The sequence below is a fragment of the Gobio gobio genome, assembly GCF_949357685.1.
Source record: "Gobio gobio genome assembly, chromosome: 20".
In the NCBI taxonomy this organism is placed as follows: Eukaryota; Metazoa; Chordata; class Actinopteri; order Cypriniformes; family Gobionidae; genus Gobio; species Gobio gobio.
The window spans coordinates 19,732,515-19,760,066 of record NC_137113.1 but is presented as its reverse complement, the minus strand read 5'-3'; the positions used below and the strand labels follow the sequence as shown (position 1 = coordinate 19,760,066).

The 27,552-nt window shown below is 37.6% G+C and overlaps 1 protein-coding gene across 1 annotated transcript in view; it reads left to right on the top strand.

Annotated features, from left to right (window-relative positions):
* Nucleotides 1-27,552, top strand: part of cacna1g (calcium channel, voltage-dependent, T type, alpha 1G subunit) — a 283,552-nt gene that overhangs the window by 189,251 nt on the left and 66,749 nt on the right. Inside the window, exons 12-21 of the mRNA XM_079846045.1 lie at nt 168-353; nt 446-560; nt 1,213-1,368; nt 5,858-5,923; nt 10,567-10,660; nt 11,259-11,440; nt 11,966-12,445; nt 12,630-12,730; nt 16,318-16,441; nt 26,812-26,880. Coding sequence (XP_079702171.1) covers nt 168-353; nt 446-560; nt 1,213-1,368; nt 5,858-5,923; nt 10,567-10,660; nt 11,259-11,440; nt 11,966-12,445; nt 12,630-12,730; nt 16,318-16,441; nt 26,812-26,880 — 1,573 coding nt within the window. The remainder of the gene's footprint in view (nt 1-167; nt 354-445; nt 561-1,212; nt 1,369-5,857; nt 5,924-10,566; nt 10,661-11,258; nt 11,441-11,965; nt 12,446-12,629; nt 12,731-16,317; nt 16,442-26,811; nt 26,881-27,552) is intronic.

The following is a 27,552-nucleotide window of genomic DNA, read 5'->3' as shown; positions in this document are numbered from 1 at the left end:
TTCTTTTGAAATGCAACAAACCGCTCTAACACCACACCAAAATATGTTGGAATGTTTTTCCTTCAAGAAATAAAAGGGAAACTATGGTAGCCGGGGGATGTTTTAGCATTGTCCTTCTTATGCATTCTGCCAGATAGTCAGATGTGTGTGTTTATATGTGTTGACAGCGTCTGGGAAATTGTTGGTCAGCAGGGAGGAGGATTATCTGTGCTGCGGACCTTCAGACTTATGCGGGTGCTGAAGCTGGTTCGCTTCATGCCTGCTCTACAGAGGCAGCTGGTGGTCCTGATGAAGACCATGGACAACGTGGCCACCTTCTGCATGCTGCTTATGCTTTTCATATTCATTTTCAGGCAAGATGAAAGATCATTTTGTGCATTTTGAATGGACTGTATTCTGTTGATTTATTTTTAATTTAACTGTATTTTGTAACTTTGTTTTACAGTATTCTAGGCATGCACCTGTTTGGATGTAAATTCGGCTCTGAGAGAGATGGAGACACACTTCCTGACCGCAAGAACTTCGACTCTTTACTCTGGGCCATTGTTACAGTTTTTCAGGCAAGATTCCTGCATGTTACACAAGCTGCATTTTCAATCAGGCATCTTTTCATCCATCTTGGGTGATAAGTGGACATCACTAAATACAGATCCAGCATGTTTTGTGATCCGATTTAATTACAGAATTAACATTTAAAACACATATACATGTTCAAAACATTAGGGTTTCTGTTTTTTAAAGAAATTAATACTTTTATTAATCAACAATGCATTCAATTGATCAAACATGACAGTTAAGACAGTTCAAACATCAATTAACAATAATCTTAGTCAATGTTAACTAATCTAATGCTTTATTAAAATCTAAAGTGTTGTTGGTTAATCTTATTTAATGGATGAAATCAAAATAAACAGTTGTAACAAAGTTATTGCTCAATGTTAATGTTGGTTAATGAATTATTGCATAAAGTTTTTTTTGAGTAAACTAAATGTTTCGTGAATAAATAACATTTTAAAAGGTATTACTATAGAAAACTGATTTTTTTTCTAATAATATTTCACAAGATTGCGTGTTTTACTGTATTTGTGATTAAATAAATACAGCCTTCTTGCAGAAACTTCTTTCAATAAAATCTTTTTGAACATAAGTGTAAAAGGGAATTTTATTAATTATTTGATGCTGATGTTTTTGTGATATGTTTATGTACATCAGATATTGACTCAGGAGGACTGGAATAAGGTACTTTATAATGGGATGGCTTCCACCTCTCCAGTGGCTGCTCTGTACTTCATCGCCCTCATGACTTTTGGAAACTATGTCCTGTTCAACCTGTTGGTGGCTATCTTAGTGGAGGGTTTCCAAACAGAGGTAAAGCCTGTCTCAAAACTAGCCTGAAAACTTTCACCCTCTCCCCCCCCACCCCCCACCTAACTTGACGGTCTGTCTTCTCCTTTTTGTTCTTTAGAGTCTAGCACATATTCCAACACCATATCTTTTTTCTCTCTTTCTCCTCTAGCTCTCTCCTGTCCCCTTCGTCTAACACTATGTCCTAAACAGGCACAACGTGACAAGATTCAAGTGAAAAATTTCGCTTGACGCAACAAAATCACAGCCAATCTGTTTGCATGCTTTCTCACACTCCGCTCCACAGTTGAAAGGCTTGAAACTAAGAATATGTACCTTGAGTTTTCATTATGCTTCAGGAGACAGTAGCCTTTGTATGGTTTTCTCTGAGGCACTTGAAGTATTGAACTTGAAGGATTTGTCATGTAAAAACTTCTATATCAATCTCTTCTCATCCTTTTTTGATGTTTAATATATGTGAAGAGCGAATTTTGGTCCAGTGAGTTTCTTGTGGGCAGGAACATGTAGCGCAAAACCACATGAAAGAGACACTGGCTGATTTTCAGAAAATAATACTAACATACTACTCCTATGGCATACATTGTAAGAGTAGTATGCTAGTGCTATTCCGAATTTTGGCGGTATTGGGGAGAATGGGAGAAATCATTATAATTAGTTAATATAGCAGTCAAGAATAGAATTCTCACCTTTCAACTTTTTGATAGTGTGTTTACACTAAAGTTTCATACTTATGCACCTTTCTATGTTATTTTGTGGTAAAAAAATACTCCAACAATAAAGGCCCGTTCACACTAAGATCGATAACTATACCGTCCACACCAACGCATGTTACAAGCGTTTTAAGTGTGCGCTTCAATAGCATGTGCTACTTTAAAGGCTCATTGACGTGCCTTGTACAGCATTATTCAATGTGTCGACATGATTTATCAAACAGCTCCTCCCCTTTTTAAAGAAAAGCCAATAGCATTGATTTCATATCACAGCTCGGCCAGAGCCGCTGAGTTCGGCAAAGCCTCCTAACCGTTTTTCCTAATCTCCACTATATCGCTCTGTATAGCATTCTGTGCAGAATTCAAATGGATCGATACGTTTTCTGGTCAGCGCAGACTCGCGCAAAATATCCGCACTGTGCTATCTTTTCTCTGGACCAGAGCAGCTTGTGTGTGCGCTGCTGCGGTTCACGTGACACTAACATGAAACCAGACTTCATTCGCCCCAATGAAAAGCATATTTACACTGTATGAATCATTCCCTATCCTCTATACTGTATAGTGCACTATGTGCCATTCACCATGTAGAAAATAGTAAATGTGTGAACCAATGACAGATTTTAGTTGCAGCTTCAGGGTCTATTTATAATGTAGGGGGCGGGATGCTTTAGATTTTAGAGAGCATTTAATTGGACATGTGCCATGTGATGTCGTCAACATCATTGATCCATATTGGCGTAAATTAGAGACTATACGTTTTGAACCCTTATATCTTCAAAAAGCGAATTTTGTCATTGTTTTGGAGCACATTAGCTTATAGATAACAATAAGGCTAACATATCCATGCTAAAAGCCAAAAAACTTTGATTCCATGGTGACTTTAGATGTTCAAGTTTTTTAAAGTTGATTTAAAATATATTATCGAAGTGTTTTCTTGAAAAACAGCTTTGTATATTTAGCTTTTTTATTTACAGCTGCAGTCCGTAACTTTTTTTTGGCTACAAATGATCCAAAATCAATTGTTGAGCAAGTACATAACCAGCCAGTGTTCAAAATGATCTCCTTACCTTAGCCTGTTTCACAATGGTAAGCTTGTTGTTGCGTCATTACGTCACGTCTGTACACATAAAGGAGTCCGGGCTAGTAGGCTATATCGTGTATGTGGATGCTGCAGGTGGCCGATCATTTGTGGCCTCTTCTTACAGCAGCATGTAAATAAACTTGTCATTTTGATGGCGGCTTGTAATCCAGAAAGTTCAAAACGTCAATCATCGTTGACAACTGATGGGTTGATAGACAACCCACACATACACCTCAAAACATAGATTCTTCCGCGCTGAGGATCCGGGCTGATGCACAACCCACATAGAGACTATAACGCCGCAAATAACTGCAGTTTCAGGGGTCAAACAGAGATGGCGACAAAGAGGTAAAACTTACAGACTTTAAGTAGATAGATAGTATAGATTAGAAAATAGCTGTCTGAGAGTGTTTCCAAGATGGCTGCTGAGTGAACTGAATAGGGATTTCGTGCCACACAAGTACAGAAGCAACTGACAAAATGTAATATCATTGTCACAGCTGGTTAAGACAGAAACTTGGAAAGCTTGTTGATTTGTCACATTGTGCCTGGTTAAGACACTATGTAGGATTATTTATTCAACTAGTGCTGAGTTTCTTGTTCTGTGTATAATACCTACTCCACAATCATGCTCGCTTATGAGCCCTTTTTCCCATCCTCCTTCCTTCATTCTTTTGCTTTATCACCTTCTTTTTCCATGATCTTATGAGACAACTTATCTCCCAATGCATAGCAGCCATTCTTCTCTGACAGAAAGACAGACACACACAAAAATGGCCAGGCTCAGGATAAATCAGAGATATAAATGTTATGCCTATGTATCATTTTGGGTGGAGAGGTTGTTTTATTACTGTCTCTTTTGAAAGAGACAAACTGGATCATGCAGGTTGGCGTGTGTACAGTGCAAAAAAACTAGGATTCGATCACCTTTATTTGTATGGTATGAGGTAAAATTGTATTCATATGCATTTTGTTGAACTCTTGGCTTTTTGGATTTAAAACAGTTATGATAACTGTTATGATAAATGTTAGTGTAAATCTAAAACCCTAACAATGTATTATTTATTATTGCTCACACGGTCGATTTAAAAGATTCGTAAAAACTTTTAATGAAAAAAAAAGTATCTCTAGATTTTGAATGATTGTTCAATTGAGCAAAATCATTATCAGAATAACGAACGATAAATCAAAAATCTTAGAGCTTTTTCTGTAACACCTCATTAGAGCAACAACTAAAGCAACAAAATGTTATTGAAAATTGGGTTGTCATTTATTTTCATTTGCATAATAGGAGTGAAAGAGAAAGTTCTAAGTGTGGATGAACAGACAGACTTTTAGTCGACATGAGAGAAGGTAATATCTGGACGGAGCTCAGTTCTTTGCTTTTTTCCCCTCACTAAAAGATGAACGTGCCTTTGTGTCTGCCTGCCAGACAGAAATAGCTTTCATACTGCATCATGGCAGTTTAGAGGAAATTATGTTGCTCAGAAGCCTTCAAAATAAACTCTCTACTCTTAAATTAGAGAGGATAGCCCACATCACCTGACCCCTATCTGCCTTTACCTTTGCTAAGTGCTTCAGATATTATATTCTCATCCCAACTGATGTAATGCCCGTATCCTTCCGCTCTCCCCTACAACTGACGAACACTGTTGACTTAATATTTTAACCTTACATCTTTTTCTGCAAACATCGTGTTTATTTTTAGTTGGTCGAACTTTTCAGTGCGTCAGGGTTGCTGGGGAAACTGAACGGCTGAATGACGCGTGTGAAGCAGAGAGATCAAGCGACAGGATGAATGTCCCCTCAACAGCGTAATGTCCCATCCACTGAAGCAAAAAGAATTCACATAGTCACACTGCTGTAAACAGGCGGTCTTGTTCGGACTAGCATGTCAGATTATATGTCAGCGTGTTCATACAGCATTTATTTTTTTAATTGAATTTCCTGTATCTTACTATATTTGTTTCCATCTTTGCAGTGGAACCATATAGGTCAAATATACTGTACCCTTCTAATCAGTTTGGGGTTGGTATGATTTTTTTAAATGGCTTTGTTTCTTATTCTTACCAAGGGTGCATTTATTTGATCCAAAACTGTAAGATAGTAATATTGTATAAATAACTTTATTAATATATTTTGAAATGTTATTTATTCCAGTGATGGCAAAGCTGAAATCTTTCTATAACACTGTTTTTACTGTCCCTTTTGATCAATTGAATGCATCATTGCTGAATAAAATTATTTTAAAAATCGTACTGACCCCAAACTTTTGAACTGTAGTGTAATTATGTAACTATGCCACCATAAATGCTAGGAATATTATTAATAATATAAAATAATATACTATAATATAATATAATATAATCATTTTAGATCATTTTAGATCTATATCAAAGGAGCTGGAGAGGAAAACAAAAGAGTTCATCAGAGAATAAAAGAGCCAAGAGTTGATACTTGCAGTTGCAGCATTTTTACTATGAGCAACAACTCCACAAACTCACTGTACTGAGCATGCTACAGCCTAAACTCCACCCAAAATGCAAAAATGTTTTTACTTCAACAGAAGTATTAACTGAAATGTGGGAGTAAAATTTCTCATACTATGTCTTTTGTCAATTTTCTAACACTTTTCTATGCTTTTTCCCCTCTCTTACCCTTTCGCTCTGTGTGGTAAAATCCTAACACGTGTCCGCTTTAGGAAATAACCAAGAGGGACGATATACATGGCCAGCTGAGCTGTATTCAGCTGCCTATAGACTCAGGGGTATGTAGCACTTTGCATGATGTAACCCAGTGAGACTAACCAGGAGGACCTCAGAGTTTGTGGACAGTGTCACTTGTGATTGTTTCTTGTAGAAGCAGACTTGACTCAAAGTCTTTCTTCAGGTTCACTTGCTCAATGCCTGGCGGCAGAGTACAAACCTTGTAGAGCCTCATGCTTTATTTTATCTGGCTGAAAGGATGTGTTTGGGCTTATGGAAAGCCTCAGCGAAATCAGACAAAGCCAGACAGACTGCTGTGCAAAAGCAAATAAGGCAACTGGGAAGTCCTTTTGAATAGGTCTCAAAATCGTTTAGTATGCAGATACGTTTCTTAATACTGCTTTACTTGTAATTATTTTGATCTTGTAGAATTGCTGCTGAGTTCAGTATCTCAGCGATTGAGAAAGTCCATTCAGTGAGCCAGAGCTGAGTGGAAGCACTTGACCCTGTTGAGGAGACTCAGTCTGTTTGTGGTTCTGGACATCACATCCTGTATTTGTTTTCATTCATACAGCTGTGCTAGGTGACATTAGCAGTGGAAGGCCATTAAATGGAGAGCACCAATGACTATGTGCACTCTCTGAGAAAATGGTACAAAAGTTGTCATTGGGGCGGTACCCTTTCAAAAGTTTCTAGTATGTACCATATAGGTACTAATAAGGCACCTTTAACACTTAAACGCATACCTCAGGTCTTTAGTGACCCAGGACGTCATCCATTACCCTCCTCCTCTTTCATTTTTTAAAGTTAGATATCAACCTTCTTAGTATTCCTCAATAAATTAATAAGACATTAATAAAAATATTAGACCCGATATTATGCTAATGGCCCGAGGTGTGTAACAGTGTAAGTAGATTTATTTTTCTGCACAACAATAATTGAATCTTTGATGACTGAATAAGTGCAGTTCACCTTTATTCCACAAGGTGGCAATGTCTAATACTCAATGATGAAGTAATGTTTCACTATTAGTTATCGCAGGCAAAAAACTAAAGAATAGGAAGTATCATCAGCAAAACTTGAAATGGCTCAGCGATTTACTGCAGAGCAAGTACTAAATGCCATCAAATATTAGTATTACTGTCACTTGATGGTGGATCTGGTGAAGAAGCTGTCAGCTATAAAAATATTGATTTTGAAGATGTTAAAAATTATAGTTTTGAGAATATGTTTGAGATTGCAAATATGAGCCAGATTCTAAATATACTGGTAAATGAGCTCTGAAGAAGACAGTGATGATGGTATAAAACATCTGCTGAAACTGAACCCTTCCAAGCTTCAAAATGTAACAAAATATACTTATTTTCTGTAATTGTTACTCTATAATATGAGGAGAGTTTTATATTATCGCGGCAGGTAAAGATCCATTCTCGTTAGATATTATTATTATTATTATTATTATTCATTTTATTTATAGGTGCCTTTCATGACACTCAAGAACACCTTACAAAGTTCACACAAAAGATACAAGTTTCATCAAACAATACAGAACAATACAGACAATACAGAACAGTTTTGAAAACCTGAAGACTTGTACTGTTACGAACTTCTACAGGAAGCAAGTTCCATAAATGAGGAGCCGCATAACTAAAAGCTCGTGACCCCATAGTAGTTGTCCTAGTGCGTGGAAGAACAAGATATAGATCTGGGTCGCTAAAGACCCAAGAATGTAATAAAGATTGGCGAAACATTCATGCATTTAAGGGTTAATGTACTAATATGCACCCTTATTATGGGTAAATAAGATACAAAGTTGTACCTTTTGAAAGTGTACCGCCCCAGTCGTCTGTTTTGTACCTTTTTTTTCGGAGAGCTTTTGAACTTGTATCTTACTTCTTCCAGTCCTTAACCTCGACAAAACAAACTTACATAAACCTCTCCGCTAGTCCTTTCTCAGGGGCTATTAGCACATCTCATGTCAAAACATGCCTGAAAAAAACTCTATCAGCAAGGTTGGTCAAGCCCAGTAGAATTCCCAAATTAAGACCTGTGATTGTTAGGCAGCAGTTGCACAGCAACCTTAATGTCTTAATTGACAGCACAGCCCCAGTAGGCTTTCTTTCACACCTTGTACCTGACCAAAGCAGTTCTGGCGAACAAAGCTTAAAGGAATCGTTCTAAAATTTCAGACTGAAATTTAAGCTTTTCAATGAAAACACAATCTCATGTCAGTTTGTAACCTATGAATTCACTATCATCATATGAATTCATTACTAATTCACCAAAACACAAAGTATACATATAGAAATAGTGCATTCAAAATAATATATTTTCATGTGATTGGGTTGTAAAGATAGTAATGTCCGATTTGTAAGGGAATCATTCTTTTGAGTCAGATCTTTTCAGTGAGTTGTTCAATTCACTTCACAAAACTGGGCTGCATTCCAAATCGCATACTTCCCTACTATATAGTGGGCGAAAAACAGTATGTGACATAAGAAGTATGTCCGAATTCATAAAAGAGTAGCCAAAAAGTACCAGGATGACCTACCGGATGAGATTCTGAAGTGTGCATACGATGGGCACTTTACTATCCCATGAGGCAACTGGACAGGATTTGTGAATTCTGGTGACGCAACTGACGCTAGTAGGTCACATGATAAGGGCAACATTGTGAATGTAGTATGTCCAGATTACTATATAAACCATACTTTTTTAGCGGTTGTGAAGTGATTATTCAAAATAAGTACCTACTTGAGAGTATGCGATTTCGGACACAGTCCTGGTCTTAATGATTTGTTCACAGAACATATGTTTGATCATTCTTTTGAATCAAATATTTTTAATGAATCAATTGATTCAGTTCACTAAAAATGATCTCAACGATTTGTTCACCAATTATTCTTTTAAATCAATTAATCAATTTATTCCTTTCACAAAATTGGTCTGAATGATTTGTTCACAAATCTATTTGATATGAACAAATTGTATAGTTTGAGTCAAAACTTACAAAATCTGAATTATTCTTTCATAAATCAGACTCGGATCCAATTCTTGAGATCTGGTTGCAGGATATATACTTTTTTTTTGATCTGCATGAAAAGGTCATTCCATTTTTTTTTAAACATAAGGGTGAACAATTGCTTTAATAAACCTTAGTTTTATCTCAATACAATAGTTAATAGTTTTGAATAGGGCTTAAGTCAAAAAGTCACACAGCTTATTTAGCTAATACTTTTATTTGCTCAGAAAGGCCAAGTCGAAGTTTGGATAGTGAAGTCCAATCTAGACACATCGTCCCCAGGTGCTCAATTCTGAGCATGCAGTAGGCCTAATTACCAGTGGGTGCTGATGCTAAGCTAACCGCTAACTACATCCATGGGGCCCAACTGAATGTAGTCGTCTGTTCACGAAGATGCTTTGTAGTGCCTCTCTGCTAGTTCAACCTATCACAGCTGTGTTTTGTTTTATTGTTCACTTGTTAAGAAGGGGCAAGGAGTCCCTCTCATGTCTTGACTTACAGAGCTTGACTCCAGTGTCATAACTATTTCAAGTTTGTTTTTTGTTGCCTTAGTAACGTAGATATTGTGTTATTCCCTATTGACAAGTCCTATTTACTGTTTTTCATTGTAGTTATGATGTGAATTAATTGCTGTTCGATTGTGACGTGTTTAGTGTTGCAATGATCCCACTGGTTTCAATGCAACTCAAATTTGCTTTGTTTTTGTTCCTTACCCATTTACACACCCATTACTAATGCATTTTTTTTTCCAGAGACCAAAATACACAACGCTTTGATTCAGTGAAGCCAATGGGATACATTGTTCGTAGGTGCAAGGTTTGTCAGAATAGTCTCCACTGTGTCTCCTCTTTGTCTTTGACCATTAGCTTCATTGAGTACTGTGAATATGGTAAACATATGCTGAAATGCAAATTGAGTTTGCTATTGCCGTTTTCACATCAGGTAACCACGCGATGAGGGAGGGAAAGTTTTCATCTTTTATCATATTTATCGTATTGTATTTAAATTCCGTTATCGTCCACAAATAGACACCTTAATGGTCAAACTGAGAGAGTGATCCATGTCCTTGAACAGAGGTCTCTATTTTGACAAACCACCCAGGGTTGAAGTTCTGTGCTAGACCACACTGAAACACTCTCGGCATTAAACCATTTTAAGACTAGCCCAAGACTGGGGACGAGGAGGACACAGGCCAAACAATGTGATGAGCCCTCTGATAAAAATAGCAGTGTTTATTTCTCCTGCCTGATCATTGGATGTGCCTCCTCTACTGGTGCTGCTCCTCCAGTAAGCCGAGAAAAAAATCCCACACATATTCATCCGCATGTGGATGTGTCTTACGTTAATATAGCTGGTGGTCTAACCATGAGATCATCTGCTTAAAAATATACAGTAAGATACATTGAACTAATATTTAGCACACTATACTTGTGGTTTCAGAGTGGTAGTGCAACCTGGTGCTGTCAAATGCATGCGGGCACTACGTTTTTGTGGATTACCCCAACTAGGATGTCTCTCCCTTAGATACCAGTCACCCTCTGGCCTTTTTTAAAGGGCTGCTGGGGTGGGGAGACCACACCCTCACCCACCTGCTTGTTCCTCACCCTGAAATGTGCTTCCCTAAGATCCAGCAACTCTAAGACCTGCTAACTAATGTTTGTTTATCTTCCGCATTTGATAAAGGGTGATGCCTCAAAGTCTAACTCTGAAGCAGATATCTATGCACGGAGCTTGGAGGATGTTTCAGGACATAAGAAGGATCTGTCGGCATCATCCGGTGAGACCCACAGAGCATAGTTTACATGGAAGCACATGGCATATTCAGGGCTCAACAAGATTTTTTTTTCTGCTGACCAGTATGATTTTTACTTGCACTGTCAACAAGTTTTCTGGCGCCATCACAAAAGAATGGTTGATTGGTTCTCTACAACGTTTTTGCTTTTTTCAGCAAGTTCCATGGTTTTATATGAGTTAACAGATTTATGAACTCAAGTTTGTTTCAGCAGACCATCCTCACTGTTTAGTCCTGATATTGTCAAATGAGCTTGTATAAAACATGTAGCCATACAGTATACTAACACATTTTTTTTTTGCAGGACACAAGACATTTTTATATTGAACGTGATTATTGTGCACTCCTATATTTTGAAATCCACAAGCTAGCTTCTGTGCTATCCCAGATACCCTTTTACCCTTCTAACAATGGGTTTATAGTTTGTATTTCTGTCTTTTTGACATAATGCATGCTCCTTTTTGAAGATTAAAGCTTGTTTGAAAAATTCATGCTTGAAATGGTTCCTAATGCATTTTTTAGCTGTCTGTCATGTTTTGTAGTGTCAGTGATGTTGAGCATACTATCCCTGTCCCTTCCACAGTTGTGCCCATCAATGGCCATGTGGATTTGAAGACCAACCTGACCCCTCCCCTCATCACTCACACAGCTGCAACACCCATGCCCATCCCTAAGATATCAGGAGGAGGAGACCCTGCACTGGGCTACGAGTCCCGCAGAGGCAGCAATGTCTCCATGGATCCCAATGGCCACGATAAATCTCCAGTCAGTAACTACTGTTCTCTGTTATGATAGAGCAAGTGTTATTTTTCTTTTTTTTCTGACATTGCACTCAATTGTATAATAATTAGGGGTATCATTCACAAAAGAAAAATTATGTCAGTGCCATTGTTTTGTCTCAAGATGCAGGCCAGTAATTTTTTTTTTTTCTTTCTAAGGCACGTTTATAAAAGCGAATTAAATGCCCTAATTGAAGGCCTAATCCTTGCTTAATCTAAGCCCTGTCTGTGAATATAATATAATATAATATAATATAATATAATATAATATAATATAATATAATATAATATAATATAATATAATATAATATAATATAATATAATATAATATAATATAATATAATATAATATAATATAATATAATATAATATAATATAAAAATGACAGAATTTATAATAATGTCAATATGTGCATTTTTATACATGTGCCAACATCTTCACACTCAGGTTTCACAGTAAGTCAATGAGATCTAATTTGAGAGTGACATGTTCCTTTCTCCATGTTTCTTCAGTCGAGTGCACGGAGCTCCCCTAATGCCCCCTGGAGTTCAGCCAGTAGCTGGAACAGCAGGCGCTCCAGCTGGAATAGCTTGGGCCGAGCCCCCAGTCTCAGTAGGCAAAAACGGCAGTCTGGCGAACGACGCTCCTTGCTGTCCGGCGATGGCCAGTCCAGCTCAGATGAGGGAGATGCGGGAGAGAGTGGAGGCGGTGGGGGAATGTCCGAGGGTGATGATGCCTCCCTCGCCAGGACGGACTCGCTGGGCAAGAGGCCTCGGCACAGGCGCATGGAATCCCTGGAGACGCGTAGCTCGTTTGATCTGCCTCCAGACACCCTGCAGGTGCCATACGTGCATCGTTCCGCCAGCATACACAGCGCCCGGCCGCCCAACTTCCTCAGCAACGGCAAGAGTTCTCCATCTGCAGCCACCACACAGCTTTCTCTAGATGAACACCACAGCGAGGATGACAATGCAGATGATGAAGGAAACCTGGTGAGAAAATATACGCTTGATTTATTAGAGCTATTTTTCTGGTCCTTGCAGTAGATCTATCACAAATGTCTCTTATATTCAATTGGCTGCTATATGATTACAAGAAAAAGTACTTCTATATCTTCTATTGCTAGCGAAACTAACTTACTGGTCATATAATCTCACTTGGTCATCCATCTTTCAGAGTCGCAAGGATCGTCTCTTCCGCTGGCTGGAGCACAAGCAGCCCGAATGCTGTCGGCAGAGGGTTACTTGGTCCCTTTACCTGTTCCCCCCACAGTCACGGTGAGTATCTGATGCCTTCTTGGCTCTCATAGTCTTTCCTGCTGAAAAGACCATCTAAGACATTTTCAGGGAAGGAATACTGTCCTGGGGATTCCATTCTACATTGAGGAGGGCGCACATAAATTTGACATTTCATGTGTTTTTCACCGATAGGATTGGTTGTCGTTTGCTGACATTAATAATACTGAGGTTAATTGATTTATATCCAGTTTAATTTCTGGTTTGATGTTGATGGTGTATTTGAGTCCTGTATATACAGTATGTTCATTATATATACACAGGGCTTGACATTAACACCCGCCAGTCCGCCAAATGCAGGTAGATTTCAGATGTGGCGGGTAAGGCAGCCACTCCCACTAGCCACTTTGGCAGGTTGTATATAATTTTAGCCTTCAGCCAAATTAAATGCCAAGACCGTCGTATCACAAAATTACAATTCAGTAACAATTCTTTATTGATTAACTTGCAGTTAGTGAAGGTGGGATAGGCGGAATCTCGCTGAATGACACAAAACAGAAGCGCTCTCTCGCGTGCGCTCTCTCTCTGTCGCACGCGCAATCAGTTCTCCTTGCGCCTGAATAGTCAAATACACACTCACACAGATGTCAAAATGTCCATCGTGTGGAGTACTTTGCATGAACACAGTCGGTAATGGCTGAAGGGTTCGTAAACAGGTGGGTAATAACTGGATATGTGTCACAATATTATGTCCATGCATTCAGCAGCCCGTTTAAACACCTGTCTGTCATTAATGTTAATCAAACAACTACAGATGTTAAATAAATGTATACATATTAAATAAACCTACTGTATCTGAATATTTTTTTTTTTTAAATGTATTATTGTTTTTGTAATTTGCTTCTTTATTATTGTATATAGCCTAACAAAAATAACTAATATTATATTAAATGTCTCATATTAGCCTATGCTCACATTGGCCACCTGCACATACCAGCTGATATACAATCTGAATATGGGTGGTCACCTGCATTTTAAAGTTTGAAAGGGTTTTAAATCTTCTAAATCAAGTAAAATTACTCAAAATCAAGTCATTTATATATATATATACCCAGTGTTGCTTCTTTAGTAATTTTATATCATTTCAAGGCTTTGTAGGGTAAGGGTTAGGATTGTATGCATCTTAATTGTAAGTAAAACATTTTTTATTATATTAACAAGCACACACTCACACACACACACACACACATACACACACGTATGCCGGGGCAGCAGAGTAATACAATATGCACTCATAGTAAAGATGCATCTTCTAAATTCACTTAAATGGATTGTTCATCCAAACAATTTTATTCTGTCATAATTTACTCGCCCTCAAATTTGAATATTTGGGTGAGCTATCCTTTTAAGTAAATCTTTACTATGAGTGCATTTAATATATAATACAGTGTTGCTTCTCCAGTAATTTTATCTCGTTTCAAGAATTTATAGGCATTTTAACTGAAAAAATTGCACAAAAATACTTGTGGGCCCCATAAATTTGACCTGAACATGAATTTCCAATATAATATTTGTTCTTTAGTGCCGGTCAAGTAAGTTTGTTTATTTCTGGAGGAGCTGGTTGACCACTTCCTGATCAAACTAGTTAAGGAGTCTTGTGAGGACACAAACTCTCAAACATCCAACATTTGCTGGTTATTTCAAAAGCTGAATCACGTTTATTACAGTACCGTGGCTCACGTTCAGTACAAGAGTTTAGGTTGCCCCTAAGCCCTAATAAATACCCTCATTAAGATGCTCAAGGGGTGAGAGATATCCTGTACTTTTTAGCATCTCCCTTAGGCATCTTCTTGGTATTCCCCTTCTCATCTCTTTCCAGTGCTTTCCATTTTTTGAAATGCATGTCTGCTCACATTAAGCTCCATGGAGGCTTCACTTATTAGAGAGAGAGGAGAGGAAAGAAGAACTCAGCATTGCATGTTACACTCTGTCAGCGCTTTACTAATTAAACATCAAACAACCTCAGATCATCCTCCTCCTCCTTCCTGTGCGAGCCCTGCATGATGCAAACTATCACCGCTTTGCACTGTTATGACACGCAGATTGGCATACATTGGTGCCACCAAAACCAAGGCTTGAGACTTTAGTATGTCCATCTGTGCATGTCATAAGCAGGTCTGCGATTATGTATACCTGACTCTTTCTTCTGATGTAAAACGAAGAGATCGTCAGCTTGTCACACTTCAGTCTTATAAGATGTACCCTGTTACATTGACAATCAAAGAGGTTTATTACGGAAGACTGTGCTTTTGTTTTGTTCTGTAATTGCAATGTTTTATTTATGTATTTCAACTTTCAACTAAGATACCATTCCAATGTTTGGTGCCGGTAAGATAAAAAACAAAACAAAAAACATGATATTTAGCTGCAGTTTATCAGGAAGTGATGATTTTGTTCTCTTCAGTTCACTGGATGGAAACGCTGCTTTATTCACAATTATTTTATGCGATATTCCCATTTTGCGCATAAGTTAAATTCGCAACTTTGAATGGAAAAATGCTGTTAGTCTGGTTTCATTACAGATTTGCGAAAAACTAAAAAATTACAGATGTTATGTGACTACATTTTTTTTTCCTCTCGCGAGAAGTCATCCCAAAAATTGTGGCCTTAGGCATAGGCGTAGACATGTTATCCAAGCTTTAATGGAAAGGAAAGACCCTTGTACTTGGGAGCAGCCACGTTAAGGGGTGTTTCTGGGAGGTAATAGTACGTGATTTCACAGAGGAATTGTGGATTCAGAATGATCATGTGACTTTTACGGACATCAGATGACCTTTAAATGCGAAATATTCCTTTTTCGGATTGGCTCGAGCGTAAAAACTTTTTGGGATTTGGCAGTTTTTGCTCAACTGATGTGTTTCCATTCGCAATTTCAATTTGCGCAATTTGAAGGGTAATGGAACCGCAGCTCTTTACTAACTGGGTAGCGAGGGAGCATGGCAGCTGCCTAAGGTTTAAGACACAGCATTACACTTCTCTCCCCATTTCACCCCGGCATGACCACACTCCCCAACATGACAGAGTGGGGCTGTGAAAGGCAGGTTGGCATGACAACAGCGCAGAGTTTGCCGTCTGTTTCCACACAGTGCCGCTCTGAGCATGAATTCTTTAACATCAGGCCAAATCTTGAGACATTAAAGTGAACTGAGCACTATTTATTCATAAAAAGGAGTCATGCTGGCAAGCTGTAAGTCACACACACACTCAGCATAAGTTTCTATAAGAAGATCAATTGCGGTGAAAGGGGGGGGGGGGTGTATTTCAATTAAGATCAATGAACCCAAATTAATTTAAATGATGATTGTTAACATCTCTTATGTAATACATTAAATGATTGGACTGCCAAATGTTGTTATTATTATTGGTCCCACTTTAATACAAGACACGGGTGAGTGAATGACGAAATAATTGTAATTTTTCTCTTTATGAAAACTCTACTACTGTAGTCTCACTAAGCGACTTGTTGACCTTTGTGACCCATCTTTCGGGGAAATCACTATTTTAGGAATTCATTTTATGATCAGCATTATTTTGCCTGTTTGCATAACTGGTGTGATTATGTCTTGCAGGTTTCGTGTGACATGCAATAAAATCATCAGTCACAAGATGTTTGACCATGTGGTTCTTGTCATCATCTTTCTCAACTGCATCACTATCGCCATGGAGAGGCCCAGAATCGACCCCTCCAGCGCTGTGAGTAACGCAGCTTCATACATATACAAACAGGCAACCATGTCTTCAAAACAACATTTGCTGAAGACATACGTGGTCAGGTCATTGGGATGAGTGTTGTATGCTTATTTTAATTCCTTTTTATACTTTCTTTTATAAGTTTTTATATATTTATTGCAGAAGGAGGATTTTAATTTATTTTAATAATACTCAAAAACAATCATGTGACGATTCAAATAAATTTAGCAAGGCTCTTGTCCTTTAGTCTCAAGGGTATGCTTTAATTATATTTATTTAATTTAATTAAATTTTATGGCATAAGCATCACAGAATATCAGTCGGCTGATTGCTGATTTCTAAAAGGATTGATGTATAGCCTGTATAGCCATGTATTGTGGCAAAATAAATATTTTTCAAACAGTTTTTAGTTTTAAAAGCATGAAATGGATTTCTCTCTCTCTCTCTCTCTCTCTCTCTCTCTCTCTCTCTCTCTCTCTCTCTCTCTGATATCTGCTTTTGACGTCTTAGTTCAGGATAGTCACTAGTGAAGTGTTTGCAACTGTGCACTTTCTTGTGATTCCCTTAGTTTAATCACTTTTGTCTTAATTGTCCTGTTGCTCCACAGTCATATAGAATTTACAGTTCAGAACCGGTTATTGGCTTAAAAAAAACGACTGCCCATGAAGCAAAGATCTGCTGAATAATTTTACCTTTGTGATGAATGTGAATGCTAACTGACCAAATATTTTGTAATATCTGTAAGTTCCTGATTCTAAAACTAGCATGTCCTATGTGGGATGATATGGGGAAAGCTGGATGTTCTGCTAGGGCCCGAGAATAAAAAGTGGATTATAGACGATTTGGGAGTTGGAGGGTTTTTAGCACAGTAAAACAGAAGAGATACAATGATCCCTGTCATACACCCGGCGCAATGCGACACCAGGCGCGACGCAAGTGTTTTTTGCTATTTTCAGCCTGACACAGTTGTCATTTTCACATCCAGCACCATGTTGTTTAAATAGCAAAAGCACTCACGTCTGAGGTGTGGCAACTGAAAACGACTGGCCATTGACCAACAAAAAAAGTCAATAGGGCTGTATTTTTTGTGTTATTTAAAGGGCGCGTTAGCCCCTATATCCACGCATACACTCTGCTTTATACACATACAGGGACACGCAGCAGCACACAAACATTTTTAAATATAAAAAATAAAAGGATTCCTCTCTGGAGAAGCGTTCAGTCTTTCCGCTCGCAAATTCTGCCATGTAAATAGCGAATCCGCCATGGTGCAAGCGCAACTGTCTTTTAAAGGGAATGGGAGATAATACTCTGATTGGTTTATTGCACGTTACGCCTAAAACACACCCATGACTCATTAAGGGACTAGACAGAACCTTTTTGGACCATGCGCCTGGCACGCGGTTCCGTTTTTTTCCATCGTTAAACTAGCAAAAACGGATTTGGACACAAAATATATAGGGCTCAATATGTTATGTCATTTTGTATACACTTTCATACAGACCCGAAGGAAACAATCAGCTTGGCTTAAATGCTTTGCTACATCTCATTATCAGTTTGTATTTTTACTACTGTCATCAGTTACATGTCCCCTCAGGATACCTACAGAAGAGCTGTAGAAAAGAAAGCAAGACAATTGTGTTTTATCTCTTTTCCTTTCTTACCTAGATCATATTGTGCCATTGGTAAACTGTATATGAATACAATTATTTGGGGATGGGGGGTGGTGTTGGAAACGTCTATTTTAGTGTCTGTTTTCAAGGTTTTTATGTCTTGGCAGAACAGCAGTGTTTCAAACCTTCTTGAAAAGAGACAGCAGATGTCCATCATTTTTGCAGCTACCAGATTTCTGACATTTCAAGGAATTAATTTTCATAAAATGTTGCCCAACGAGACTTTTCTCTCACTCTTGTACCAAAAGAGAGTCCATGTTCAACCTCTTTATTAATTCACAGTAAAGTCTGTTAACCCAAGTCAAGAGCTAGCCTACTTTGGACCTTCTAACCATAATGAATTAATTATCCTAATACTTAATTAAATATCAAAATTATTTCCAGGGTCACTCTACTGCTCATTCTGTTGTGATTTGTGAGCTAGTTTATGCAGAATTAGAGTTCCTAGTATTGTGAATGCTCCACTTATTGTAAATATGCCTTTGATAACATGTAATCTGAACACACAGGGGGAAAATTGCGTCATGCCCATTGCATGTTGAGCATATCGGGATGCATATGCTAGTATTATTATTATTTTTATCCAGTGACGGTGCGTCTGCCTCTGTAAGTGCTGAGGCAGAGAGAGACCCACAGCGCTCCACATGGTAGAGAGCAGTAGTGCAGACAAACTCATCTCCAGCCAGAGTCCAGCTAATATATTCCTGTATACATTTTTAATCCAAGTATACTGACTCACTCACAGAATCAAATGTCAGTCAGACATTTTTGTTGTTGTTATTCATAGATTTACATTCCGTTATTTGCAGTTATTTACACATTTTCTTGATTTGGAACAGAAAAGGGGGGGGGGGGGGAATGAATAAATACAACCCTTTTCCCCCCAAACTGGTGAAGGATTATGTCCATAATGCAAATATAGGACCTTAAACCCTCTCACGTGTAATGATTTTCTGAGATACATTATGTAGCATGGAAAGGTTGTTTTCCGTTGTGTTATTTTCCGGCGGTTTAATCCATGTAATCCATTTTTTTTTTTACCATGTGTGCCTCTGAGCCTCTATGATATTTGTTTACTTCCCCCAAAAGACATCATGTCAGCACTTCACAGAAGAGGAAAAACTAAAAAAAAAAATCCTTCCCCGCATGTGAATTTGTTAATACTTGGGGCAGATGGCACACTTAGATTTTTGCCTTTTAAAATCTCAAATGATATATTTGCGCATTAGCATACATACACTCAAAAAAAGGTTAAGCCTTTTATTAAGATATATGAATTTCAATTGTATAGTACAATTCCATCAAATTGAATTGAATAATCCTTACATATGCTATTATTTCATATAATTTTAAATGAGTAAAAAAAAACTTGAGCTTAATAAAATATTATATTTTAACAAATCTTAGTGGAACAAGGGAGTGGACCATTTAGTTGTGTGATTCATATTCATACATTTACATTTTTTGTAAATGTTTAAAGTTATGAATACAAATCACATAAACTAAATGGTCCATTCCCTTGTTCCATTAATATTTATACAAAATGTTTTATTACACTTTAGTTTTTTTACTCATTTAAAATTCTTAATTCATAATAATGAATAATATGTAAAGATGATATTTTTTTTATTGAAATTTTACTATACAATTGAAATTTGTAATTCTTATAAAAGGCTTTGCACACAGTAAGATTGTTACATTTACATGTATTCATTTAGCAGACGCTTTTATACAAAGCGACTTACAACTGAGGAATACAGGAAGCGATCCTTCATGAAGAGGCGGAAAATCACAAAAAGTGCTTGAAATACTAAGCTTTGGACATTGCTTAGACTAGCATAAGCCAGAATAGGGAAATAATTTTTTATTTTTTTTAAGATGAGTTTTAGTGCTCACGAAAGAGATGTGTTTTCAGCTGTCTTTTGAATGTTGTCAGCGATTCTGCATTCTGGATGGAGGTGGGAAGATCGTTCCACCAGGAAGGAACAGTGAACGAAAATGTTCTGGAAAGGGATTTCATACCTCTCTATGATGGTACCACGAGCCGTCGCTCCTTAGCTGAGCGAAGGCTTCTGGTCGGGGTGTAGACTCGTACGAGTGAGTGGAAGTATGCGGGAGCTGATCCTGTGGTGGATCTATAAGCAAGCATCAATGCCTTGAATTTGATGCGAGTGGTAGCCAGTGCAGAGAGATGAAGAGAGGTGTGACATGGGCCCTTTTGGGCTCGTTGAAGACAAGACGTGCCGCTGCGTTCTGAATCATTTAAAGCATCTTGATCGCACACAATGGAGGTCCAGACAGAAGCGCATTGCAGAAGTCAAGCCTAGATTTTTATTGTTAATGGGGAAAAAAAGTTAAATTCACTTAGAAAAAAAACAAGACCTAAATTATAAATTATTATAACCAAAAATAAACGGAAATTTAACAAACAAAAGTACAAAACAAATAACAATAGATTATGTTTCTGCATGTCGTATCATTTGTGAATGAAAGTAAAATTTCTAAATGTTTTCTGGTAATGACCTGTAACGTTTGCTAGGTAATGTGCACATTTCAATATGAATCCACAGTGTGATATGACATTTATGAGTAATTGTAGAATCTCTGGACCAGGTAAAGTCAGTTCTCTCCAACTGTCACTACAGAATTGTGTAACTTTTGCTGTAATAGAACACCAGTGTTGAGCTTACACCATCTCATCTCCATGACAGACTTGATCTATAGTAACAGGTACCTCACTGAGCTCAGATGTGTGTCATCAATATTTCAAATGGAGACATTTTTTCATTTGGGTATGAACAAATGCCATCAGACTCCCCACCTGAGTCCCCCTCTGAAGACAAGGCATGAGCATGTCTTTTCAGTACCCAAAATAATGGGAAACGAAAAATGAAAATACCAAAGGGAGTTTTTGATTACTCTCTCTCTTTCTATCTCTGGTCACGTACACACTGAAAATGCATTTAAATGTGGAAGTTGACCTGTTAAATTACTCTTTACTAATTGCTTTTGATTCACACTAATTCAATAATAAATAATTTTGATAATTTGGTGTACCAGTTTGACCAAGTCAAATGGACAGACGCAAAAAGAGCAGTTGTTTTGCGCTACGCTTTACACAACAGCAATGTTAAGCTGATCAAATATTTTTTTAGCACTGCATATTAATTTGCATATTAATATTAAGTTCATATTCATTAAATCATTAAATAACATTAACATATACAACTTTTGTTTTTAAAAATGTATTGGTAAATGTTGAAAATAACTATAATTAAGAAATGATTTAGACATATTTTTAGTTTGTTCATGTTAACTAATGTTAACAAATTTAATGTAAAATTTTACCATATAGTGTATATGTGCATATGTTTATACATCTTTATTTTATTTATGAAGCACAAAATTATGATTATTAAAATTATTTTAATTGTTTGCAGCCGTTTTAACCCAAATGGGCTTTAGTATGGAGCCCCCAAAGGGACATGGTGATGGGAAAAAAAATATGAGATTGGAGGAAAATTTTACTTTTAATGCTTTTGCATTCTCTCGCAAAATATTTGTGTTCAATATCCAAGAAACTCACAAAAAAAGGGGGAATATTTCCCCTTGAAATATTTTTTGCAAAGCAAATGTTTTCTGAGAGAACAAAGTTTCTTGTGGGAACGCAAAAGTATTACGAGTGACTGAAAACGTTTTTAAACATAATTTTTTCCTCCCATCGCATATTTTTCCAGCATGTCCCTTTAGGTGCTCCGTACTTTAGGAACCAAAGACGTATCTTTTTTTTTTTTAGATTTTTAGTAAATATTTTGTTTTCAACTTTCATTTTTCACACTCTGTCTGTTATGTCTGCCGAGCTGGATGTTACTCCTTTGTATGTGTGCTACCTTAGACGTTCAGTAACCTTTAAAAGAATGAGAGTGAAGGACAGGGGTTGTCTGACCCTTCTCTTTCGCAGACCAAACACTGTGCTTCTCAGACATGCTCTTCCTCATTCATGAATTCTGACCCGCACATACACACACGGTTCACTCGCCAATGAATGAAAACAAGCCTGAGAGCAGAATGGAATGGCAAAGACGTCAATCTGTTTTCAGAAACAATACAAACCGCAGCAATGATGTCAGCAGTAGGCTTTCTCAGAGAGAACAGGAGCTTTAGAACATGGTGCCATGACCCACTGAAACATGCATTAGCGGGGGTTCATGGGAAAGATGGCCCTTGGGCCCTGCTGCTCAGACAGTAGAAGGACAAATAATCCAGAGAGAGCATGTTCTCAACACTCCGCCGTGAAGATCTCCACTGCTTATTTTGCTTCCGCACCACTTGTTTAAAATACAAATCAGATTCTCTTCCTTATGCACCAATGTCCTGTTTATGACTGTTTAAACACCAATGATTATTTGCAAGGTTGAAGGAATCCACAAAAAACCTGTTGACTTAAACAAAACGGCTTGTGCCAAAGCCTAGGGCTGATTTGAATAGGGATTCCCATTCAAGAGCCAAAACAATCATGAATCTCAGTAATAACGTCAAGCTATAATTTAGAAATCGATGCTTCTCTCAAAGGAATCATGGTGGGATCTTAGCAACCCTCCAGTTAACTGGGTCACTCCTAACTGAGACCAAACTAATAAGCTTTGTGTAAGCAGCACACATTGTTATCCATTAGGCTTTCACGATCCATGCATGCCTGACAGAGACAGAGCATAGACTACACCGTGGATATTAATCTTTTCTGTTACCCCTAATGTAAACGGCATTTGTTTAATGTATGTTCTCTTTGTCTTTTAGTACGGTGGAGTGTAGAGAGGAAAGTAAGGGAGAACAATGGGACAAGGGCAGGTTTAAACACTAATCTTTACTTTATCTTAACTTTAATCCTTGTTGGTGCAACCCACCCTTGGAGGGGTAAAGGTTTAAATTGCTGACCGATTGATTTGTATTGTGGTCATTTTTAATTTGGTTTGGTTTTGTCTTACATTGTTTTACTTTGTACATAGCTATTAGGGATGCATGATTAGATCGTTTTGAGACAAATATACCAAAAAACAATAATGTAACACTGTAACTGACTGATCTTTTTTTTTCATTTAAAGGTCCTGTTCTTCGTGATCCCATTTTTCAAACTTTAGTTAATGTGTAATGTTGCTGTAAGAGCATAAATAATACCTGTACAATTATAAAGCTCAAAGTTCAATGCCAAGCGAGATATTTTATTTAACAGAAGTTCCCTTTCAAAGCCTACAGCGAACGGCCGGTCTGGACTACATCCTGGTACATCCTGCTTTAATTACGTCAGTAGAACAGTTTGTCGACTAACCTCCGCCCACAAGAATATGCGAAAAAGGGGGCGTGGTCTTGTTGCTCCCTCGTGGAGAAGAGGAAGTGTTGCGTTCGGTTCGGTTCGGTTGTGTTTGTCGCCATGTCGTCCAGACGCTGTTATTTTCATCCCGGAGTCAAGTCACCTTTGTTTGGCCTTCAGGGGCTGTAGTTTGAGCGCGTTCATCTCCCTGTTATGGTAAGAGGCGTGACCTTCTCGGGCAACGTGCCCTACGCTGCTGTCGAATCACAACACGGGAACCGCTGGCACAATCAGAACTCGTTACGTATTTCTGAAGGAGGGACTTCATAGAACGAGGAAATTCTCAGGCCGTTTTGAGGACAGTGAAAACAGCAGTATACAGATAAGTAAATTGTGTGAAAAATACTGTGTTTTTTTACATATGAAACATGAACACATGTTATATTGCACACTGTAAACACAATCAAAGCTTCAAAAAAACACGAAAAACGGGACCTTTAAATTTTCTTTCCTATTTACACAAACTTGTTCTGCAGCTCGAGTCATTACATTTTCTAGATTTATAATCACACCTACAATACCATTTTGGGGTCAGTATGATTTTTTTATGTTTTTGAAAGCAGTGTTCAGCAAAGCTGCATTTATTTTATCAGTAATATTGTGTAATATTGAAATATTATTTTATTTTTTCTCGGAGCCGCTAACTTGGTGATGGGAGGAAAAATTATATGTCAATGCTTTAGCATTCTCGCGCAAATGTTTTGCATTTCCCCGAGAAATTTTGCAATCGCTCGCAAAATTTTGAGTCCTTTGTGAGCATACGCAAAAGTTTTGCGATGGGATGCGAAAGCATTGAAATATACTTTTTCCTCCCATTCCATATTTTTTTTCCACCACCATGTACCTTTAGGGGCTCCGTATTGTCCGTATTTAGGGGCTACAACTGTCTATTGTAATATATTTTATAGTGGAATTTATTTCTGTGATGGTGTCACTTGATCCTTCAGAAATTATTCCTGATTTGGTGCAACATTTCTTATTATCATCTTTTTCAGTATTCTTTGATGAAAAGAAAGTTCAAAAGAACATAATTTATTTTAAATTTTGTAACATTATAAAATGTCACTTTTAATCAATTTAATGCATCCTTGCTGGATTTTATTTTTATTAATTTCTTAAAATTAAAAAAAAAAAAAAAATCTAACTGACCCCAAACTTTTGAACAGTTCATTCTTTATATCTATTTGGAATTTCTTTTCAATTATGTCAGACTGGTGACTCAGAAATACATAGAATTACCATAACTGCTACTGAATTACCATAAATTGACATTTCCCAATTCATACATATTTTATGTTTTCAGAGGAGTTGTTAAACAAGAGATGAACAAAAATATACTGAACTGTTTAAGGGAACTATTTCACCCTTAATTAGCACATGGCTCTTTCTGTATATCAGGTGTATATTCACTTGTGACGTTGGTGTTTCTGGTGGGGTGAGTCAGATTTCTTACACAGGAGTCTCTAGATTGAGTCATACGAGAGCATGAGGATGGAGTCTGTTGACAGTGTTACTGTCTGTTATAGAAAGAGGAACAAACAGTCCTGGCTCAGGTCAGAGCAGAGAGCTCGAGAGGACAGCACCTGCTGCGTGGGAAGGCCGTGTGGCACAGACAGAGGGCGAGGGGAGCAGGAGGTTTTTGTGTCTGCAGTGTCATTTTAGGATGATAGTGCTGTGTAACAGCCTTGTTTGTGGACCTGATCTCATGTCTCAGTTAAGTTTAAATGGAAATGGAAACAAACAAACATCAAATCAAAATGTAATCAAAATCAAAATTTGATTACACTATAGTCTATTTTGTGATTTAATTCATTTAAAAAACGTGTAGTGATTCAAAAAAGTAGTCTAATTACCTTAAATGTGTAATGTAATGGATTATGTTAACTACAATTTTCATCATGTAATTTGGAATCAGTAACCAACTACAATTTCTAATTCATCTACCCAGCACTTATATGTGGGGGCAGTAGAAGTTTAAAGCTGGGTGAAAAATACCAGGGTTCCCACTGGTCCTGGAAAACCTTGAAAACCTGGAAAATAGATTACAAATTTTCCAGTCCTGGAAAACAGATGGAAAATTAGGGAAAATGTACAGGAAAATATTGCTGTTGTCCTGGATTTAAAAAAAAAGAAAACGTTATTTCTTTAGTGGAGTATAAATAGTTTATCGCTGGCCCAAACAATTACCGCTAGTTACAGAAAATGCTATGTTCAGAAATGCTGAGTTTGTTTAGTCTTGTGTTGCCACTTGCAGCAGTTCGCTAATCCTATTGAGTGCTCAATGTATGCAGCTACCTAATCACATAATTTAGATTTTACTTATATAGTATGTATTTTATTAAACTGGTGAGTAACTGTTTTATCGACATAAAACGAATCATTGTTATATAGAGGCTAACTCAATACGATTAGTATTATTATTTGAATCTACCACATCCTGGAATTCATACCACATCAACTTTAATAAAACTTTGATACATTAGCTCATCCATGAACATGATTTCTGCCCAAGTCCCATCAAATCGCTTTCCATCAGCAGTGGAGGTGAAGATGACAACTCCCATGATTCCATGCTCATTCACGACGCCTTTGTTATTGTTTTGAATAAGAGGTGAAAGCCTTTTAAAGACTTAGAGAGCAATACTTGGTATGATCCTTGTCTTTTATTCCCGTCGTAGTAAAATTGAAAATGTCCTGGAAAATGGTTGCTGAAAAAGAGTGGGAACCCTGAAATACTTATTCTTGAAGGCAAAAAAATGTCCCATTTTCGGGGTTAGATGATAGTAAAAGGTCATAAGACAAATGAGAGGTGTTTCGCCACAAGATACTTGACTAACATTATAAATAGACCCCATGGAAGAAAGTACAAAATTATATTATATGACCCCTTCAAGAATTTCTTTTATCTTTATTTTCGTAACTCATTTCAACAAACATTTTTGTCTTTGATAAATGTTTTTTTTTTTCTTCAGATTTGATTTACTTATTTGGACTTCAGAAATAGTTAGTCATGAAGCTGTTACTTATCCATTTGTTACCCACTGTGTTATCCAGTATCCAGAGAGCATACTGGATGAAATTTATGGCATGCGGTGTGCGTGTGAGTATGTGATGTTAATGCCCGTGGAGTACTCAAAGCGTGGGCAGAGTCTTAGTCCAATAGATACCTTCACAGGAGGCACCTCTAATGTGTTATGCCACACACACACACACACACACACACACACACACACACACACACACACACACACATACACACATACACATGCATCTTCTCTGATCCAGCACTGACTCACCCGCCACTTTCCCTGCTTGTCTGGTTCTCTCCGCAGGAACGCATCTTCCTGACGTTGTCCAACTACATATTTACTGGCATCTTTGTGACCGAAATGACAATAAAGGTAGGTGACAGGGTTGGCATTTGTCTCTGTGTGGCGGCTTCTCTGACAGAGGGTAAACTAACACACCGCCTGGGCCAGGATACCAGCCAAAAGCAAACTTCAGTTCCCTGTGGCTTTTTTTTATAGTGCCGATCTCTCTTAGATCTGCATGGCTAATGGAGTATGGTGAAAACAATCCTGTCACAGGCTTTAGATGGCCAGTCTTGCAGACCTGTTACTGTACTTTTAAAAGGCAGTTCAGCCAAAAATGAGACTTCTGTAATTTACTCACCATGTTGTTGTAAACCTGTATGACTTTCTTTATTCCATATAACACAAAAGGAGTTTTCAAAGCTGTGATTGTCACTCTTTTTCAAACAGTTACATGAATGATCTTCAAAAAAAACATGCAAAAGCATCATAAAAGTGTGGTTATTTTTCACAGAAAATGTTAAAACCTAGCTCTCCTTGACACATTTATGACAGAAGCAACTTCTTATCCATAAGCAAATCATTATATGGAATCATACCGTCTTATCAGTTAATCACCTGAAACAGATTCATTAATAAAAAGAAAAATGTTTGTGTATGTATATATATATGTGTGTGTGTGTGTGTGTGTGTGTGTGTGTGTGTGTGTGTGTGTGTGTGTGTGTGTGTGTGTGTGTGTGTGTGTGTGTGTGTGTGTGTGTG